The sequence below is a fragment of the Pongo abelii genome, chromosome 17, assembly GCF_028885655.2.
Source record: "Pongo abelii isolate AG06213 chromosome 17, NHGRI_mPonAbe1-v2.0_pri, whole genome shotgun sequence".
Taxonomy (NCBI): Eukaryota; Metazoa; Chordata; class Mammalia; order Primates; family Hominidae; genus Pongo; species Pongo abelii.
The window spans coordinates 89,618,042-89,639,500 of record NC_072002.2 but is presented as its reverse complement, the minus strand read 5'-3'; the positions used below and the strand labels follow the sequence as shown (position 1 = coordinate 89,639,500).

The 21,459-nt window shown below is 46.5% G+C and overlaps 1 protein-coding gene across 2 annotated transcripts in view; it reads right to left on the bottom strand.

The window, feature by feature from the left end:
• Nucleotides 1-9,893, bottom strand: part of CNDP1 (carnosine dipeptidase 1) — a 57,235-nt gene extending 47,342 nt beyond the window's left edge. Inside the window, exon 1 of one of the 2 annotated variants that reach the window (XM_024235714.3) lies at nt 8,275-9,893. In XM_024235714.3, the coding sequence (XP_024091482.3) occupies nt 8,275-8,298 (24 nt within the window). In that variant the 5' untranslated portion in view covers nt 8,299-9,893. 2 annotated transcript variants of the gene reach the window in all.
• Between the last annotated feature and the right edge of the window lie 11,566 nt (nt 9,894-21,459).

Sequence of the window (21,459 nt, the reverse complement as noted above, 5' to 3'; positions counted from 1 at the left end):
TTAAACTGGTGGCTTACAGTTCTCAAACAGTGTTCCAGTGGCACACACCTGTAATCCCAGCATTTTGGGAAGCCAAGGTAGGAGGCCCACTTGAGCCCAGGAGTTCAAAACCAGCCTGGGCAACACAGAAACTCTGTCTCTACATAAATTAAATCAGATTTTAAAACTTAGCCAGGCAAGGTGGTGCATACCTATAGTCCCAGCAACTCAGGAGGCTTGAGATGAGAGGATCACAGAGTGAGACCTTGTCTCAAAAACAAAACAAAACAAAACAAAAAAAATCCTGAAGTATATGCAATTGCTTTGCTTGAAGTGGATGGGGAGTTTTAAGGGTGAACTCATACTGTGTCTTGATTGGGACTGCCCTACAATGATTTCACTTCCTGGGACGCAATGTCCCTACAGCCTGGCCCAGTGCCAGGCTCAGTGCTGGGAACACTACCTGGCGCAAACTTTCCCAAACTGGAGGAGAGCAAGATTCGGGTGAAGATAAAAAGGGTCCACTTAAAAGCCCACAAGCTCTGTTCAGTACACCTTAAAAGGCATAAATGTTTGTATCCTGGATAACCTCAGCCTCCAGGAATTGGCTAATAATAACTAATAACTTAGGCCTTGACACCAGAAGCTCAACAAGCAAACCTCACCCTGTCAGCAGGGACAAGGCTTCTGGGACGGCCCCAGGGCAGTGCTCCTGCGCACACCTCTGGCCTGCAGTACAAGGTGCAGAGTTGGGTAACAAGACTGCCCCAGGCAAACTGTGAAGCTGAAACATGCAAACGCGTTTCTCCTTGAGCACCATGCACTCTGGGATCCCAGGGCACCGGAGCTGGTCCTAGAAGGCGCGGGGGACCCCTCCTCATCTGCAGTCTTTGGGGAGTTCCATCTGTGCATGCCTTGTCTTAGCACTGTTTCTCTCCCTTTCACAATGCGCCCCATTCCTTCTGGGGTCGGCAGGGGACAGCACCCCAACTTTATGTCCTGTGGCACCGGAAGCTGAGCCACGTGTACCATGAAAGGTACCTTTGTCCCAGCCACAGTGCTTCTGAAGAAGTGGGGGATTGTAACAGCTTGAAAGAGCAATTGAGACTTGGAACACTGGGGCATTGTGGGGCCTGCGGAGAGGTGCTCTGGGGACAGAAAGCTCCTACCTCCTGATTAGGGCTGGGATGATGGGGCTGGGGAGGACTTCAGGGCTCAGGTCCCCTGCTCCAGCCTTGCTGCTGCCTTCCCTGTGACGGTGAGACCAACCATGTAACAGCCCGCCCAGCCTCCCTCCCATAAACCAACCACGTGTGCATATTTCCTCCTGGGCAGGAGCTCTGTGCTGCGACCAGCAGGATGGTGGCTGGACCCACCCACCCCTTCTCCTTCTGTGACTCCTCCAGGAGCTGGCTCCCAACTCCAGCCACCAAATGCCACCCACCCTCCAGATGCCATCAGCTCCTGAACCTGCCAGGGTCCCGAGCCAGCAGAGTGGCAGTCACCAGGGCAGCATCTCTCTCTGGTGAGCCGCAGATGACAACCTGCTGAGAAGCTAGGACAGCCGCCCTAGACAGTGCACGCTCAGGGGAGGATCTGATCGCTGCGCCTTTCCTGGCAGCTCCTGTGGCAGCTAAACGGTGCCTCTGCACGCCTCCCATCTCCTTCCCCAGGTGCGTCGGCAGAGCCCATGACGGGGGCTGCACTCACTGTGCGCCCCCAGCGGGTGATGGCTCCCAACTGCAGCCCCATTCCCCCTCCACTTTCAGAATCTACAAGTTTCCGTTGTGAACCACAGAAAAGCGTGTTCCAGTGCCCAACAACTCGCAGGGCTCTCCCAGAACGCTGCTAGTGGGTGTCTGGAACTAGCATTTCATGTCTGTAGCAGTCTGTGCTAAACCACCCACGATACAAGAAAATCGGCATCACTTCATTAGAAGCCAGATCTGAAATTTGATGTTTGCAGCGTTCCTCAGACTCTAGTGCTGGAGTGAGTTAGGGATTCCACACATCATGTGATTGGTTGATTAACAGAAGTCGTGTCCATTTTCAGTAAGGTCACACTTACATCTTTATTGCGTCTTCACACGCATGGAGGGCAGGCACTGAGCCCAGCACTTCACAGCCACGACGTCACCAATCACTCTGAAAATCCAGTGAGGCAGAGCCACTGTGGCTCCATTTCACAGACAAGTGACCTGAAGCACTAGAGGGGTCAAGAGACTGCCTGGGATCACACAGCCAGGATGAGTAGGTTACACCTCCCACAGTCAAGAGACTGCCTGGGATCACATAGCCAGGATGAGTAGGTTACACCCCCACACATCTAAACACAGCTGTCCTTTCTCGACTTGCCCTCCAATCCTCACTGAGGTTCCCCAAGACAGCTGCTGCCATTCCCTCTTATGTCATGTACAGGGGGCCAGGCTGAGGCAGGGTGCCCATTCCAGGCACTCAAGGTCAGATCAGAAATTCAGGGCAGAAGCCAGATGTGGTGGCTCACACCTGTAATCCCAACACTTTGGGAGGATGAGGCGGGTGGATCACCTGAGGTCAGGAGTTTGAGACCAGCCTGGCCAACATGGTGAAACCTCTGCCTCTATTAAAACATACAAAAATTAGTCGAGTGTGGCAGTGGGCACCTGTAATCCCAGCTAAAAGGGAGGCTGAGGCAGAAGAATCGCTTGAACCCAGGAGGCGGAGGTTGCAGTGAGCTGAGATCACGCCATTGCACTCCAGCCTGGGCAACAGAGCCAGACTCCATCTCAAAAAAAAAAAAAAAAAAAAAGATTTATACCAAACAAATGTAAAGTGTAGATCCTATTTAGATTCTGATTTGAAAGACCAATGGTAAAAATATTTTTATGGGACAATATGATAAAGTTGACCACAGGTTGTAGGTTGTATATTTGTTGATCTAAAGGAATTATTGCTATTTTATAGTGTGTTAATGGTATTGTTGATATACACACATGTGCTCACCTTCAAGATATCTGCTGAACAATCTACAGATGCAATAATGCAATGTCTGGAATTTGCTGTAGGATTATCTGGATGCTGAGAGTGGGGGTCCTGGGAGGGGCTCTCCTGAAACAAGATGGGCCACGTGTTGGTAATTGTTGGAACTGGCTGATAGGCACATGGGGACTCACTATCCTCATCTGTCTATGTTTGTGCATGTTTGAAACTTTCCATTAAAATGAGAGAGCAGGGTTAGGGGCAGGCTGAGCCTTGGCAAGCAGGCAGTATCCTGGGCCAACCTGAGCTCATGGCCTCCGCACTTGGGGTCACGCCACTAATCCCAGGAACCACTTGCTGCTCAGGAGCACGTGGTGGTGCTTGGGGGCCCATCTGCACCAACAACACTAACAAGGCGTTTGGTTGGAGGAATCCTGCAGGTGGGGAAACTCCCTGGCTGCGGATGAGCAGTGCTGGCCAAGGAAGGATCCAAATGCCTCATGCTCAGGAGAGCTCCCTCCAGCACTTGCTGGCACTGGGGATGAGAGATGAGGAAGCCTCTGGGAGCTGGGAAAGAGCCCACCTGGCAGTCCTGCATCCTCAGACCCTTCGTGAGACCGTGTGCAGGAGAAGCGGATGGCGGAAAATTAGCACGCACCTACTTAGAAATCCAGGCTCTGGGAAAAGCCTGCATCCTTCCGTCGTAAGTTGGGAGCCTATTAATATAAAGAACTAAAAGCTGGTGGGAACAAACAGGTGTAGATCTCCTTAGTCAAATCCCTGCTGATAGGGAAGGCTTTTTTTTTTTTTTTTTTTTTTTTTTTTTTTTTTTTTTTGAGAGGCGAGAGAAACCTTGTTGCAGGAAGACAGTGTTTGCAGTGAATGCCCATGTATTTTCTGGCCATAATCTCTCCCTGCTTAGCTTTAACAGGCTGCTTGACAGAGAATGCCAGCTCCTACCTTGTGCAAATCAACAGCAGAATTGATTACTTAGAAATAAGCTGAACCCTAGATTAAATAAGAACTGGGCTTAGGTTCAGAACCTTGGAGCAAGAGATACACCCTGGAAAAGCCAAGAAAATCTAGTGAGACTTTTTATACTCGAAGTTGAAAATGTTCTCAAAGGCGATAGGTTCTCTGTCAGAATCCCTTGACTGGGGTGAGGTGGAGGATCATGGTTAAAGTGGTAGATCTTTTGGCCAAGAATTGAATGAAAAAATGTTCAGTATCATTAGGCATTGGGAAATGCAGATCAAACCACAACCAGACACCACTTCCCACCCAGAGGATGCTGGGAATCACAAAGTCAGATAACAAGTGTTTTGAGGATGTGGAAAAATTGGAGCTCTCATACACTGCTAGTGAGGATGCAAAATGGTGCAGCCAGCATGGAAAGCAGTCTAGCAGTTCCTCAGACACCGATCCACGGAGCTACCATATCGACCAGCAATTCCACTCCCAGGTACACACCCTGGAGGAATGAAAATACATGTCCACACAAAAACTGGGACACAAATGTTTATAACAGCATTATTCATAACAGCCAAATGGTGGATACAACCCACATGTCCACCAACAAACAAATGGATAAATACAAAATGTGGCATATCACACAATGGAGTATTATTTGGCCATGAAAAGGAATGCAGTCCTGATATATGCTATGACATGAATGGACCTTGAAAACATTACATTAAGTGAAAGAAGCCAGTCACAAGAGGCCACATATTGTATGATACCATTCATATGAAAGTCCAGAATAGGGACATCTATAGAGACAGAAAACAGGTTAGTAGTTGTTTAAGGATAAGGTGAGGGAGGGGCGAATAGGAGGGTCATAGCTAAAGGGTATGGGTTTCTTTCTGAGGTGAGGAAAATGTTCTAAAATTGATAGTGGTGATGGTTGCACATGTCAGTGAATATACTAAAAGCCACTGAACGATGGCTTTAAAGTGCAGATTCCTGGGCCTCTACCCTAAAACTGCTCACACTAAAGTTTGAGAGAAAAAAAAAACAAAAACCTGAGTTTGGGATTTAGTGAAAAAGGCAATAAATTGTAATGGATGGGTAACTTCTCACCTTCGTCTAAATTGTACTTTGCCTTTTGTCTTCAGCAGCTAGAAGTTCTACTCTATGGTTTTAACAAGAATGCCGCTTTTTGTGGAAGAAACAAGGAGTGTGGACAAAGTGTAGTGATGTATGACCTGGTTCATTCTCCCAAGAGGAGCTTCCTGGTCCCAGAGTCCACATCCCAGGTATCACTGTTTGCCCAGAGTGACTGCGCCTGGGCACTAGAGCACACAGGAGGCACATCACACATGCTGATTGCACGTGCCCCATCCAAAGGGTGAGTGCCCGCAGCACAGAGCCCCCACTGCATCTTGTGGTCCAGCTCCCCAGACCTTATCCAGTCCCCCTGGGCCACAGCCAGGGATCCACCCTGGCTGTTCGTGGGCATTTGATCTGTGTCACAGTAAAAGAAAGAGTTTGCCCAATCTTGGGCTCAAGATCCCAAGAATAGAATTGATGACTTTCTTTTCTCTCTCAGTATTAGAAAAAGTGATGGTAATAAGTCAGCAATAGCGACCAAAACAAGCAATGGAAAAGGACTCCCTATTCAATAAATGATGCTCGGATAACTGGCTAGCCATTAGCCATATACAGAAGATTGAAACTGGACCTCTTCCTTACATCATATACAAAAATCAACTCAAGATGGATTAAGGACTTAAACGTAAACCCCAGATTCTAAAAACCCTGGAAGACAACCTAGGCAATACCATCCTGGACATAGGAACAGGCAAAGATTTCATGACAGAGACCCAAAAGCAATTGCAACAAAAGCAAAAATTGACAAATAGAATCTAATTAAACTTAAGAGCTTCTGCACAGTAAAAGAAACTATCAACAGAGTAAATGGACAACCTACAGAATAGGAGAAAATATTTGCAAACTATGCATCAGACAAAGGTCTAATATCCAGTATCGAGGAACTTCAACAAATTTACAAGAAAAAACAAACAATCCCATTAAAAACTGGGCAAAGGACATGAACAGACACTTTTCAAAAGAAGACATACATGTAGCCAACAAGCATATGAAAAAAAGCTCAATATCACTGATCATTAGAGAAATGCAAATCAAAACCACAATGAGATACCATCTCACATCAGTCAAACAACTGTATTAAAAAGTCAAAAAATAACAGATGCAAGTGAGGTTGCAGAGAAAAGGGAAAACTTATACGTTGTTGGTAGGAGTGTAAATTAGTTCAATTATTGTGGAAAGCAGTGTGGCAATTCCTCAAACAGCTAAAAACAGAACTACCATTTGACCCAGTAATCCCATTACTAGGTTATATACTCAGAGGAATATAAATCATTCTACTATGAAGACACATGCATGTGAATGTTCACTGCAGCACTATTCACAATAGCAAAGACATGGAATCAGCCTAAATGTCCATCAATGACAGACTGGGTAAAGAAAATGTGGTACATCTGCACCATGGGGAATACTATGCAGCCATAAAAAAGAATGAGATCATGTCCTTTGCAGGAATATGAATGGAGCTGGAGGCCATCATCCTTAGCAAACTAACGCAGGAACAGAAAACCAGATACTGCATGTTCTCATTTGTAAGTGGGAGCTAAATAATGAGAACACATGGACACATAGAGGAGAACAACACACACTGGGGCCTATTGGAGGGTGGAGGATGGGAGGAGGGAGAGGATCAGCAAAAATAACTAATGAGTACTAGGCTTAATACCCGGGTGATTAAATAATCTGTGCAACAAATCACCATGGCACAAATTTACCTATGTAACAAACCTGCACATGTACCGCTAAACCTAAAATAAAAGTTAAAAAAAAAGTAAAAGAATAGCAAAGGGGAAAATATATATTACAATCTCTTCCTCTCTTTCGTATCAAAGGGTATTCTACTGAGTCCAAAACAAAATATTTCCTTTCTTTTTTGTTTGAGACAGGGTCTTACTCTGCCTCCCAGGCTGGAGTGCAGTGGCGCAATCATGGCTCACTGTAGCCTCGACCTCCCAGGTTCAAGCCATCCTCCCACCTTGGTCTCCTGAGTAGCTGAGACCACAGGCATGCTCCACCCTGCCTGGCTACTTTTAAAACTGTTTGTAGAGTCAGGGTCTCACTATGTTGCCCAGGCCAGTCTTGAACTCCTGGGCTCAGGTGATCCTCTTGCTTTGGCCTCCTAAAGTGTTAGGATTGCAGGCATAAGCCACCATGCCCAGCCAGGGAAATTATTTTCTTTCATATTGCTTTTAACTTTAATGTTTTGAGTAGATACTATCATGACACAGTTTTAAAATTTTTTAAAGTAAGACAGTATTCAGTGAAATGTCCTCTTCTAACCCCCATCCCAGTGCCCTGGCCAGTCATGGGTGCTTAAAAAAAAAAAAAGTCAGCAATGGAAAGCATAGCCAGACCACAGGGTGAGGTTCTTTCTCTCAGAGCAGTGATTTTGCAGCATGGTCTGGGAATCTCATGGTCTTGCAGGTGGGCAAAGCCCACTTCTAGAATCCGGCTGTGGTCAGGTCGCCGCCTGCCTTCTCACTGTGTCTGTAGCTTTGTGTTTGCATGCATTTGTATCAGTATGTCCTTTGAGGGTCTTTTGAGAGTCTTCTACGTATCAACCTTCCACAAAATTCTGAAAATTTCTGTGTGTGTGTATGTGTGTGTTTGCAATAGAAATAAAAAGGATCCATGAATTTTATCTTTCCAAGTAGTCTGGGACACAACCCCACAAAACCTCACAGCCAAAGGTACCTGCCTGCTTGTTTTCCTAGAAAGAATCCTTCCTGCCACACCCACACTCAGGTTTGCACCTGAGCCATGGAAACCTCGCTGAGAAAGGCCTGGGGTGATTTAGCCCGGTGATTTAGTTCTTGCAAGCTAGCCCTTAAGCCAGGAACCTGGAACCAGGACAAACAGCACACTGTCTGTTACCATTATTTAGGCAAATTCTTCCAGGAAGCAAACTCGTTTTTTTTAAAGAGAAAAAGTACAGAAAAAAATTGATTTAAGAAGACTGAGTTCATGAACAATTTGAATATGAACTACTTGACAATAATGCCATTTAATTATTGTTAAGAACACACAACCACCCAAAAGCATTACTGATAAAATATAATTCCAAATACCACATTCCTCGGCCAAGACAGCACCTAAGAACACCATGAGGAGCAGCATCTGGGGCCACACTGGGTGCCTGCCCTGCCCGCCTGGGCTTAACACACGTGCTCCCGGGACAAATGGACGTCTGGCGCCCAATGCACGGACTCTGATGGTGGAGGTCCTACTCACCATTCTCCCGAGTTTGGGATCCATTAGGCTGGAGTTCTGAAGCCTCTAGCAACTTTCATAACCTCCAAAAAATGTGGCAGAGGGAGTCCCATCAAAGCCCCGAGACGGTGACATTAAATATCTCTCTGTGCCCTGACCCACACGTTGTCCCCCAGAAGGAAGACAAGGCTGGTATAGTGGAGCTATTCACATCTGGAGAACAAAGCAGCTTCGGAGGTATTCATTCAGCTCAACTGCAGAGGAAGAGACAATGCATCTCATATGCGCAGATACGGGATGAGGCAGTGGCCCCAAAGTCATGTGATGTCACTGGAAGCCAGAAGCCTGGCCCGGCCTGTGACTCCCCGGGTTCTTCTTTGGGGGCACGTGTGTGTCATCTCTGAGAGGGAGTAGGGCCCTGGCCAGCAGGCAGATCTGAGCCAGTGGCACAGCCCCCTCACGTGACGGGCCCCCACACGCTGTGGCTGTGGGTCCTTGTGATGGAATGTTAGGCCGAGGATTAGCTTCCTAGGGCTGTGTAGGGGCCGAGGGGAGAGTTTTCCCCGCTCTCTGAAGGTTCGCTGCAAAATCAACTTGCAAAAGGCAGTTGAATTGGAGAAAAGGCATACAGATTGATTTGATCCTAGTTTTATGTGACATGGGAGCCTTCAGAATGAAGGACCAATCCCCAGTGGGGTTGGGAAGCTGAGACACCCTCTTGAGGTTCCACGAGGAGTAGCGGCTTAGATCCTGGGGCAACAGGTTATGCGAGGAGAAAAGAGGACTTCAGCTGAGGGCAATCAGTGCTCACGAGGGAGGATTAGGTGGGTTTGAAGAGCACGCCACGGTCTTCGGTCAAGTCTGCTGGACCCCAGAGCAGACAATGGTCTTGACAAGTCTGTCCGGCGTGTTTGGTGTCAGCCTTCCTTCCTGAGATATAGGTTCAGTTAACGAAAACTCAGGGAAGGGACTAGAGGTCATTCCTTTCTTCTTTGGTGGGTCAGACTTGAAGGAGTTAAGGACACTTAAGGAACTCCAGGAGAGATGGTGGGGGTGGTGGAGCCGAGAGGTCTTGAAGCTCCTCTTCAGTTCAGCTTGAACAAAGCACCATATTTTGGGGTATTGGCTTCTGAGCCCCAACATCTGCTCTAACAAAGTACCCTACACTGGGTGGCTTAAGCAACAGAAATTGGTCTCAATTCTGGAGACTAGAAGTCTGAGATGAAGGTGTGGGCAGGGCAGGCTTCTCCTGAGGCTGAGCAGGAAGGGCATGTTCCAGGCCTCAACACACGTGGCTGCTGGCTGTCCTTGGCGTCCCTTGTCTTGTAGAAGCATCACCCGATCTCTGCCCTCATCTTCTTATGACGTTCTCCCTGTGTGTGTATGTGTGTGTCCAGATTTTCCCTTCTCATAAGGACACAGTTGTGTGTAATCAGGGGTCCACCCTATGCCCATGTGACCTTATCTAAAGATAAGTAATCTGATCTGCAGTGACCCTATCTCCATAGAAGGTCACATTCTGAGGTCTTGGGGGTTAGGATGTCAAGATATAAATTTTGGTGGGAAGGTCAGGGGATAGTAGAGAAAAGGAGGCAGCAGGGCACAGGCCAGAGCCTTGGGTTAAGGGGTCCCGGGGCTTTTCTGGGGGACTGGGATTCTTTTACATCATTTCTCTCTGAATAACTCTTGCAGGGATTGGCACACTGGAGAGTTACTCTGTAACTGTTTGCTGAATGAAAGGACAAATAATCAAATAATTGTTACCAACAAAGAAACCTCTGGAAAGGCAGAGTTGGAACTCATTATCCCAGCTAGTTGAGGCTAGCTGTGGCTATCAGGGCCGGGCCCCTCTCCCTTGCAGAGGGGCAGCATCTCCACCAGCTGCGTCTCTGCACCCCCTCCCCATCCTGACACCCTTTCCCTGACACTTGCCGGGCCAGGCTCCTTGAGCTCCAGGACCAGCACAGCGGCTCCCAGGAAGTGGGCCTGGCCCTTCTCCCAAAGGCCAAGTTGCTGGGATCATACTCAGAATTCCGAGGGCTGGAAAGGAAGGAGAGGGTGAGGCTGGGCCCAGGTGTGGGCTGTGATCCTAGGAGGGTGGGGGCCCTGCTGCCTGCAGTCATCAGTGGAAAACCTTGCCCCTACCCAGCCGAGGTCACCTCTGGCAAGAGCATAGCGCAGGGGCGAGCCCAGGGCTTCAAAAGCCCACATAATTCAGATCAGAGAATTCCTCTTTCCCAGCCTCTAATTCAGATTAGAGAATTCCTCTTTCCCAGCCTCTGTCAAATGCACTTTACTCTTTCCTTGCAGAAAATACGTGAGATATGAGTGTTCCTCACAATAATTTTTTTTCTAGAAAAGAGGAAAGAGGAAAACAGAGCTGGCTCAAATATTTTGTTAGAATCCCAGCACTTTGGGAAGCTGAGGCAGGAGGATTCCTTGTCAGGAGTTGGAGACCAGCCTGGGCAACAGAGTGAGTCCCCATCTTTATAAAAATTAAAAATAAATAAATACAAGTTTAAAAAATGTTTTGTTAGTTGATTACAAAAGAAGACATTTGATTCTATTACTAATATAGTTTGGAAGGAAGGAAGGAAAGACTCCAACGGATATTAACAAGAACGGAAGCCAAACACAGGTCCAGGGGAAAGTGCTCCTACAAGAATTCCAATTATTTTGCCTTCTCAGTCTTTCATCTTCACAGATCTTCATCTCAATGCCAGTTAAATCTGGGAGACAGTGGAGAGAAGAGAGGGGAGAGAGGAGAGAGAGATGGTGGTGGAGAGAGAGACGGGGAAAGACAGAGAGGGAGAGAGACAGACCAAGAAGCTACTCTGGGTTCCCTACTCATAACACAGGTGAACCTAAGCTAGGCTGTGCTTTTCAGCTTCCCAGGTTTCCATTGAAGAGTATGAGGGGCAATGCCTGGAGCTAGTTTTTCCTCTAACTTTGCTGTGTCAGAGGCCACCACCTGCGTCTGTCGGCGGAGTATGATGTACACCACGTTGGCAGAGAGAAATACATCCTAGGTCTGTGCCTGGTAAATAAGCTCTGTGCCAATGACATGCCCCATTTACAGACCTCGCTTGGTCAAAATCCTATCACGATTCTTCAGCCAGATCTGCTAGCACCTTCCATACCTTTCATAAGGCATCATCACTCCCCAGGTGGCACTTTACTCACTTACAAGCAGTCTTCTTTTGCATCATTTCTCTCTTGATAACTGTTGCAGGGATTCACACACTGGAGTTACTCTGTAACTGTTGAAAGAAAGGACAAATACTTTTTACCAATGAAGAAACCTCTGGAGTGGCAGAGTTGGAACTCGTTATCCCAGCTAGTTGGGGCTCATGAAGTCTTCCTGAGCATGCCTGGGGCCCTTTTCCCTGCAGTGTGGCATCTTTCTGTATCTGGTGTAGCACAAGCATGTGGCGCCCTCCAGTCACACCCTGTGGAGAGAGAAATGGACCTCAGGCAGCCTGTACTCCCAGGAGGGAGGGAAAGATCTGCTCCCTCAGCGGTATTCACCAGCTTCCATTTTCTCCTCTTCCTCAACCATCTAGACCAAGCTACTGCCACCAAGGATCTGTGTAATGATGCAACACGATGCCGATCAGTCTGTGAATCCTGCAGCACTGGAAACTCCATGCTTTGGTCTGCAAAGAGTCCTCCCTGACTCCAGGACTCAAACAGAGCCGATGGGAACCACCTCTCCAAGTCTCCCATTTACTTCCCTGGAAAGAGGAGAAAGTTACCTACCTTCTCTGGGTTCAATGAGGCAAAGCTGTTTATTGTTATGATTAGAGATGAAAACAGACCTTTTGCCCTGTCTTGGGACATTAAAACATGTCCAAGAGGGCTCTTAAGAGATGCAGTTGACAGTAACAGCTTCCATTCAAGTTCTGGGAAAATAAATCTCCACACACACTCTCCTGTCTGTCCCTTCAACTCTCTGTAACCTCACAGAAATCCAGCTTTTCCTTCTCTCTTGGAAGCTTTCCCAGAAGTGGCAAACCCAGGTGTGGGCTGCACCCTGTGACCTTGCCCTCTGGGAGCCCTGTCCGGGCAGTGGCAACAGTGTGTATCACACTCGTCGCAGGGCCGAGTACACAGTACTGTACACAGTAGGTGCACAATGAACAGGAGCTGACATGATTCCAGCTCACCCCAGACTCCCCCAGGCCTTGTCCACCTCAGTGAGATTTCACGAGTGCATCTTGGGTGCTGCCCTGCGTTGGGTACAATGGTTGATCAAGTGCCCAAGCCCTGCCTTCAAGGAGACAAGACATGTATGAAATGGCCCAGCAGCATGCAGCTAACGGTTAAGTCACTCACGTGGACAGAAGTCCTGGGTTTGAACATGGAAGAGGACGCTTTGGGCAGATGCTGGGGCAGATCCTGGGGCAGACGTGGGGAGCTGGAGGAGGTGAGCCTTCCTGGAGGGCAGGTGGGACTGGAGAGGGCGGGCCCTCCAGCGGGAAGCATGCTAGAATCACCTGGGAGCTTAAAAAAAGGCCTGCGGCGAGGCCCACTCCCAGAGAAATCACCCGATTTCAGATGGGCAGATGAGAAACAGGGATAGGCAGAGGAAGTGGAGGCTTCTGGGTGGGGATGGGGCTGCAACAAGGGCAAGTAGGAAACCCGTCTTCTCAGAAGGGGTGCCCATTAGCAGAAAGCAAGATGCAAGATCCGAGGATTGGATGGGGCTTCGGATCTCCCGGTCTTTTCCACTCCATAGGGCGTCCAGGCCCTGACCTCCTCCTGCGTGGCTCCAGCAGCCTCACCCTGGCTGGTCTCCCAGACCCCAGGGGTTCAGGCCACAGGACCATCTCATGCGAACATCTCACTCAAAGCCCACTCTGCGCCCTTTTGGGTGGGGTTTGGTCATAACCATCTGTTGTTCTGAGGAACTTCTACTGTGACTAAACCACTGTTTCTTTTGAGTTGGCACCTGTCTGTCGAACCAGCCTCCTATCAAAGGCCATTTGAGGAAACTCAGACTGACAGAATTCTGCGTGAGTGAAAACTCCACTCCCTTACCATGTAGAGTAGTAACAGATTCTACTACACGCAGGTGTCTTATGATACTGAAGAGTCATCAACGAGGAACCACCTGCCCAGGGGGCCCTGCGAGCCGGAGAGGGTCCACAGTTGCCTCCTGATTGTGCAATTGTGAAAGGAACAGGAGGGCCGTGAGCACCATTTACCAGGACTGCTTTCTCGCCCCATGCCGCATGCTTCCCACAGCTTCGGGGCTGATGCACATGGTGAGTTTGCTTTGAAAAATTGATAACAAAGTGTGTTCCATGAGTCTTTCCTCTATCTGTTATATATACTTTAAAAAATTTAGTTGACAGATAAAGATTGTATATATTCAAGGTGTCAAATGTAATCATTTGATATATGTATACATTGTGTAATGATTATCCCAATCAAATGAATGAACACACCATCACCACCGCTCCTGTACAGTAAATCCCCAGCACTTGTTTATCTTGTAACTGAAAGTCTGTACCTTATGCTCACCATCTCATTCCCCCACCCTCCAGCCTCTGACAACCACCATCCTAGTCTGTTTCTATGAGTTTGACTTTCGATTCCACATAGAAGTGAGATTTAACAGCATTGTATTTCTGTGTCTGGCTTAATTTAACTTAGCCTAAAGTCTCCAAGATCATCTATGTTGTCACAAATAACAGGATTCCCTTGTTTCTATCTGGCTGCATAGTGGTCCATTGTGTATATAGACTACATTTTCTTTATCCATTCATCTGCCGATGGACGTTTAGTTGTTTCCCTATCTTGGCTATTGTGACTAATGCTGCAATGAACATGGGGGTGCAGACATTTCTTTGACATACTGATTTCATTTCCTTTGGATAAATACACAGAAGCAACAAGGCTGGATCATATGGTAGTTCTAGTTTTAGTGTTTTGAGAAATCTTTATAATGGCTGCACTAATTTACATTCCCACCAACAGTGTGCAAGGGTTCCTTTTTCTCTACGTCATCTCCAACACTTATTATCTCTTGTCTTTGCCATACTAACAGGTGTGAGGTGATACCTCATTGTGGTTTGGATTTGCATTTCTCTGATGATTAGTGATATTGAGTATTTTTTTAATATACTTGTTAGTCATTTGTATATCTTCTTTGGAAAAATGTCTATTCAGGTCTTTTGTCCATTTTCAAAATTGAGTTACTTTTGTTTGTTTCTGTTTTTTTGTTTTGTTTTGTTTTGTTTTTTTTGCTACTGAGTTGTGTGAGTTCCTTATATATTTTGCAGGTTAACCCCCTTATCAGATATGTGGTTTGCAAATATTTTCTCCTATTCCATAGGTTGCCTTCTCATTTTGTTGTTTCTTTTGCTGAGCAGAAAATTTTTAGTTTAATGAAGTCCCAATTGTTTATTTTTTCTTTTGTTACCTATGCATTTGGGATCATTGCCAAAAAATCATTGCCAGGACCAATGTCATGAAACTTTTCTTCTGTGTTCTAAGAGTCTTATGGTTTCAAATCTTATATTTAAGTCTTCAATCCATTTTGAGTTGATTTTTGTATATGGTGTGCGATAAAGGTCCAATTTCATTCTTCTGTATATGGATATCTAGTTTTCCCATTGTTATTTATTGAAGAGACTGTCCTTTCCCGTATGTTCTTGGCACCTTTGTTGAAAATCAGCTGGCTGTAAGTGTTTGAATTGATTTCTGGGCTTTCCATTCTGTTTCATTGGTGTAAATGTCTGTTTTTATGCCAGTACCCTATTTTGGTTACTACAGTTTTATAGTACACTTTGAAGTCAGGTAGTGTGATGCTGCCAGCTTTGTTCTCTTTTTCAAGGTTTCTTTTGCTATTTGTGGTCTTCCGTGATTCTATATAAATTTTAGGATTTTTTTTTCTATCTGTGAAAAATGCCACTGATATTTTGACAGGAATTACACTGACTCTGTAGATCACCTCGGGTACTATGGATACTGTAAAAATATTAATTCTTCCAATCCATGAACGTGGGATACCTTTACATTTGTATCTTCCTTTTCATCAATGTCTTACAGTTTTTGGTATACAGATCTTTCATCTCCTTGGTTAAATTTATTCCTAAGTATTTTATTCTTTTTGATGCTATTGTAAATAAAATCATTTTCTTAATTTCTTTTTGAGTAATTTATTTTTGGTGTATAGGAGTGCAACTAATTTTTATGTATTGATTTTGTATTCAAAATCTTTACTGAGTTCATTTAGTAAGTGAACTATTCATTAGTTCCAAGAGTATTTTGGTGGAGTTGTTCTGGGGTTTTCTATAAGTAAGATCATAGCATTTGCAAACAGAAAATTTTGCTTTTTCCTTTCCAAATTGGATGACTTTTCTTTTTTTTTTTTTTTTTTTCTATTTGTTTTCCTTGGGGCAGGTGTCATGGTATAATTGATGTAATAGAGGAACTTAAAGGTTGACATCCAATTTGCAAAAAACCAATTATTGTTTTCCAACATCTGTTCTCTCTCTCCTACGTAGAATTTTTAGCTAGGCATATTTTCATCCTCTCATACAGTTGGATGTGGCTGTCTGACTGTTTTCTGGAGAGTAGAGGCAAGGGGTCGAAACTTTCAATTGTGGCTTGTGCCTTTAAATGGGGGGATCATGTCTTGTCCTCTCTTTTCCTCCTTCCCACTGGAGGCTCCAGCAGGAGCTGGTGCGGAGATCTTGGCCTGTGAGATAAAACTGAGGAAGGAAGAGGCTCATAATGGAAGGAATCCAGGTCCCAAATGATAGAGGATCCCCCAAAGCAGCCCTGAACTTGCTGCTCAGACTTCTGTGTGAAGAGCAAATGCGTAAACCTTCACCCCATAGAAGCCTTGATCAGTTTGGTCACAGTAGCTTAGACTTATACTCACTGATTAATACACTGTTGGTTAAGGATCCTGAACATTTCTAGCATGACTTATCTGGCCCAGACACCAAAAAATAACAAGCAAAGGATGAACTTGACTTTCTCTAAGTCACATGGGGGAGTTAACTGTTCCTTCAGGTCAGAAGGGCTCACTGAGCTGACTCTCTTCTAGGTTAAGAATGTGGCACAACAAGTTCTGTCTTTTTCTACATCAGACAAGATTATGATGTTTTTCTCACTGGCCAACTTCGTGCTGTGGCCTGAACTTGATACAGGACAGGCTTTTGCTTTTGGCCACAGGGAAAAGGCTCCCAAAGCAGCATCTCCTGGAACTGTTTGTTGATGAATGCAAAGACCCCTGAGGGAGATCTGGGTTACACAAGCATGTGAAACGATTGCTATCAAATTTTTTTTTAGGACAAAAAAACCTCCCTGAGAGGACTAGCTGCAAGGCTTAGGGAGGACTTAGGAGAGGGGGGGAACATCTGCTGCTGAAGACCCTGAGGGATGACCCCAGGACAGGCACCAGGGAGCAGAGGTATTCCAATTTCTTCCCTCCTTTCTAGTCAGTGCTGGGCATGAGAGGTCTGGGCAATGGCGCCTTTTTTTTCCATCCAAGTTCCGACCTACGAGTCAAAATAGTCAGCAAAGCAGACTGTAATTAATTAAGCTGATATTTTAAAGCACGGATTGTATGTGTAGGTAATCCTATGACGATTCCCAGAATGAGGCAGCCTCGCACTGCAGCCCTGGAGGGACAAAGCAGAACATGCCCCTCGTGGACAGCTTCCTGCAGAGGAGCTCCTGTAGCCACCCGTGCTCTTGGAAACATGGTGGCCAGCAGCATCTGGAAGCCAACATTTCCCTTGACACCCTCCTGGGGAAGTCTCATCATGCAGTGCCTTCAGCAAGACACCTCCCTGTGCACAACTTCCCTGGCATCCCTGGGGGTCACATTCCAGCAAGTTCTCCACAGGGACTTCTCTGCCGGGCCAGGGCCATGCTATCTCCAGCAAGGTCTGGACTTAGCCCTGAGGAGGGGCTCTTCCTCGGGCTCTCTGTCCCAGGAGTCATGGCTGCTCCCTACGTTTGCCCTCCCAACTCTCGGATTCTACAGGTGTTTGACTATAAGTCTTATCTCTAACCTTCAGGATCTGGAAGTGAGATCATTTTTGTATTGATTGGGTCTAGGGAGAAATGCTGAGATACCATGTGACACCCACTAGAATGGCACGATCAGAAAGATTATAGGTGTTGTTGAGGGTGTGGAGAAATCAGAATCCTGGTACACTGCTGGCGGGAATGTAAAATGGCACAGCCGCTTTGGACAACAGTCTAGCAGTTCCCCAAACAGCTAAAGATGGAATTCCCATATTGCCCAGCAATTCCCCTCCTAGGCATATACCCAAGAGAAATGAGGAGATGTGTCCACACAAAAACTGGGACACGAATGTTCACAGCAGAATTATTGATAATAGCCAGAGTGGAGACAGTCCAAGTGTCCACCAACTTATGGATGGATAAGCAAACTGTGGTCTACACTTAAAATCAACACTACTCAGCTCTAAGAAGGAATGAAGTACTGACGCACGGGACACCACGGATGAACTTTGAAAACGTTATTCTGAGTGAAGGAAGTCAGACACAAAGGCCACGTATTAGGCCAGGCATGGTGGCTTCATGCCTTTGGGAGGCTGAGGTGGGAGAACTGCTTGAGGCCAGGAGTTCGAGACCAGCCTGGGTAATATAGCAAGACCCCGTCTCTACAAAAAATTTAAAAATTAGCTGGGCATGGTCACACACCCTGTAGTCCTAGCTACTTGAGAGGCTGAGGCTGGAGGATCACTTGAACCCAAGAGGTTGAGGCTGCAGTGAGCCAAGATGGTGCCACTGCATTCCAGCCTGGGTGACAGAGCAAGACACTCTTTCTTAAACAAACAAACAAAAACCAAAGGCCATATATTGCATAATTCCATTTATATGAAAGTCCAGGCCGGGTGCAGTGGCTTACACCTGTAATCCTAGCACTTTGGGAGGCCGAGGTGGGCGGATCACCTGAGGTCGGGAGTTCGAGACTAGCGTGACCAACATGGTGAAACCCCACCTCTACTAAAAAACACAAAAATTAGCCGGGTGTGGTGGCGCATGCCTATAATCCCAGCTACTCAGAAGGCTGACGCAGGATAATCGTTTGAACCTGGGAGGCAGAAGTTGCAGTGAGCTGAAATTGCGCCATTGCATGCCAGCCTGGGTGACAGAGCCAGATTCCATCTCAAAAAAAAAAAAAAAAAAAGAAAAAAGAAAGTCAATAGATACAGAAAGTAGATTAGTGGATGTTTGGGCCTGAGGGAGATAGGGTGATTGTGTGGGGGAGGTGATAGGTTACAGGAACTGGCTTTCTTTTGGAGGCAATGAAAATGTCCTGAAATCAACTGGTGATGGTTGTGCAACTCTGTGACTATACGAGAAGCCACTGAATTGTTCACACTAAACAGGCGGATTGTTTGGTCTATGAATTGTAACTTACCAAAGCTGTCAACGATAAATCACCATGGGGGAAACTGAAAGGAGAAATGCTGAGACCTCAGTGGGAAAGGCGGGCGGCCAAGTGCATGCCAGGAACAACTGGCCTCCTGCCATGGAGGGGAGGGCATGAGTGTCCCCCAGCAAGGGGAGGGGAAGAGGGGAAGACCTGGGTCCCAAGGCTGCCTCCCAGGAGCTGAGTGATGGTGGGCCACCACAAGGTCTCTCAGGGCTATCCCCTCTATAGCGCAGGGACAAAGCCTCCTATTTCACCGGGATGCAATGAAACATTAGACAAACATCTTTAAAGCCCTTTGTAACATGAATTCTATAAATAGTAATGAACGAATCCTTTGGGAAGACCTCTAACTCCCCCTAAAGGTACTGTCAATCATTTTTGAAAGGGAAATGATCCATAAAATTGGCAGCTCCTTACTTGGGTGAGATAGCAGCAATTTTCCTCTTCAGTATCAGGCAGCAGATATTTACTTTCTCACATTTTTCCATTTAATACAATTTCTTGCAACTGTTAGGCCAGTAGATAGTATGGACATAAATCTATGGTTGCTCTCCTAGAAATATTCAAATAATTCACTTGTGAATCTCCAGACCACCGTTGGATTCATGGACACTTTTCAAAGCATTTTGTCTTTTCAGTAAATAAAAGAGTTTGATAATATAATGTTTAAAGGGCCAAGTGACTGCAGTTTTCAATGCCTCTTGATGTATGAAACACCTGTCTCTAAAGGACCTAAGATATATCTGCTTTTTGAATAAAAATTAGAAGTGACACTTAGAGAAAGTCTTTTGTTTTTAATAAATTTCAATATTCCTATCATGTACCATATTGCAGTAGTGTGAAAAAAACTTTAGACTTGCTTTAAAAATAAACTGGTCCCAGATTACACAGGCTGAAACAACAGTATCTATTTACCATGCCTGTTTCCCACTTGAGAAGATCCAGCTCCATGCATGAGTGGGAACAGTTCTTCATACTTTGCAAAGGGGTCACAGGGTCATTCCTGTCTTCATAACCTCTCTGGGAAAGTGGTTTGTGCTCTTCTGACACAGGAGGACGCTGAGGCTCAAGTTCACAGAACCAGCCGTTAGTCAGACCCATTCAGTCCAGGGTTTTACAAAATTGTTGTTTACATCAAAACCAGCTAGTGGCATGCCAGCTCATCTTCTAACATAAAGCAGTCTGGACGTGTGCAAATGTCCATGCCACCCCACTTAGGCATTTATCTGATCACGGGCCAGGCTTGGGTCGGGTGCTGGGAATATGGAGCTGTCGAGATGGCCCTTGTGCTCCTGGAGATTCCACGAGGGACTGAGCTTGCAGATACGGAGGTGAGCACTGGCTCTTTACCCAGGAGTCATCGGCCTTCTAGTAGAACACCACTCTGATTTCCTCCGGGAGATCACCCTCCCCTAGCACTTCCAGAAGCGACAACCTCACACTTGCTTCCAGAGGGACCTGACTGGCCTGAGCCCCGGAGGCTGCTGCAGGTGTTAGCACGGTGACTGCCTCAGGCTGCTGCAGGTGTTAGCACGGTGACTGCCTCAGGCTGCTGCAGGTGTTAGCAGGGTGACTGCCGCAGGCTGCTTTTTGCTGCTGTAACACAATGCCCAAGACTAGGTAATTTACAATGAGCAGAGATGTATTGGCTCAAGGTTCGGGAGGCTGGGAGGTCCAAGGTGGAGGGGCCGGAACCTTGCGAGGGCCTTCTGGCTGTGTCATCCCACAACACAAGGGCTCAGAGAGGGGTAGAGAGAGCAAGAGGAGGCCAAACAAGCCCTGTTGTAAGGAGCCCACTCCTACAATAACAGCATTCACTCAGTCAGGAGGACAGGGCCCTCATGGCCTGACCAGCTCTTGAAGGCCCTGCCTCTTAATACTATTACAATGGCTATTAAGTTTCAACAGGAGTTTGCGGGGAGCCAAACATTCAAACCATAGCACTTCTCAGCATGGGTTCCTGACCAACGGGGGCCCATATGCAGCTCGCATGCATGAGACACCAGCAGCTACTCTTAGGATTTCTGGGGGAAGACCATGCAGTTCCTTTTGCAGGATTAGAAGCTGAAAGAAGGCATTTCTCACAGTTCTGATGGAGGAGTTGAGAGTTGGGGCCACAAGCCCAGATAGCACTGAGTGCTGGGTCCAGCTGTACCTGAAGCCGCTACCCTTGTCTTCTTTTTTTGTTTTTACTTTGAAATGACAGGAGACTTAGAGAAAAGATGCAAAAGCCATAGAGGGTCCCCACATACACTTCACCCAGCTAACCTCTTACGCAGCCACAGCATAATGATCAAAACTAAGAGATTGACATCCGCGTAAAACCAACTACAGATTTTCCTCACGTTTCATCTGTTTGGGTTTGTCTGATGTTTTTTCACAATGAGTGTGATGTTCCCAGAACTGGCATGTCCTCCTCAGGGAGTGGTGTCGGGGGTGTCTGATGTGGATGTGTCATTACTGCTGAGGTTCATTTTGATCTGAGGTTGGCACCTGCCAGGTCTCTCCACTATGAAGTTACTGTTTTCCCCTTGGGAGGTGCTTTCAAGCTATGCAAATATCCCGTTCTTTAAACCTTTGCCTACCAATTTGAGAGTGTGTCAGGGGTCTCACCTGCAGTAGCAGGTGCTCCAGCTTTGATCTCCCACCTCCCTCCCACATGAGCGGAGATTCTTCATCAAGGGGCACTGGTCCTTCTCACCCACTTTGTTACTTTATTTATTTATATTAGTACGGACTCATGGATTGTTATTTATTCCATGGTAAAAATCCAA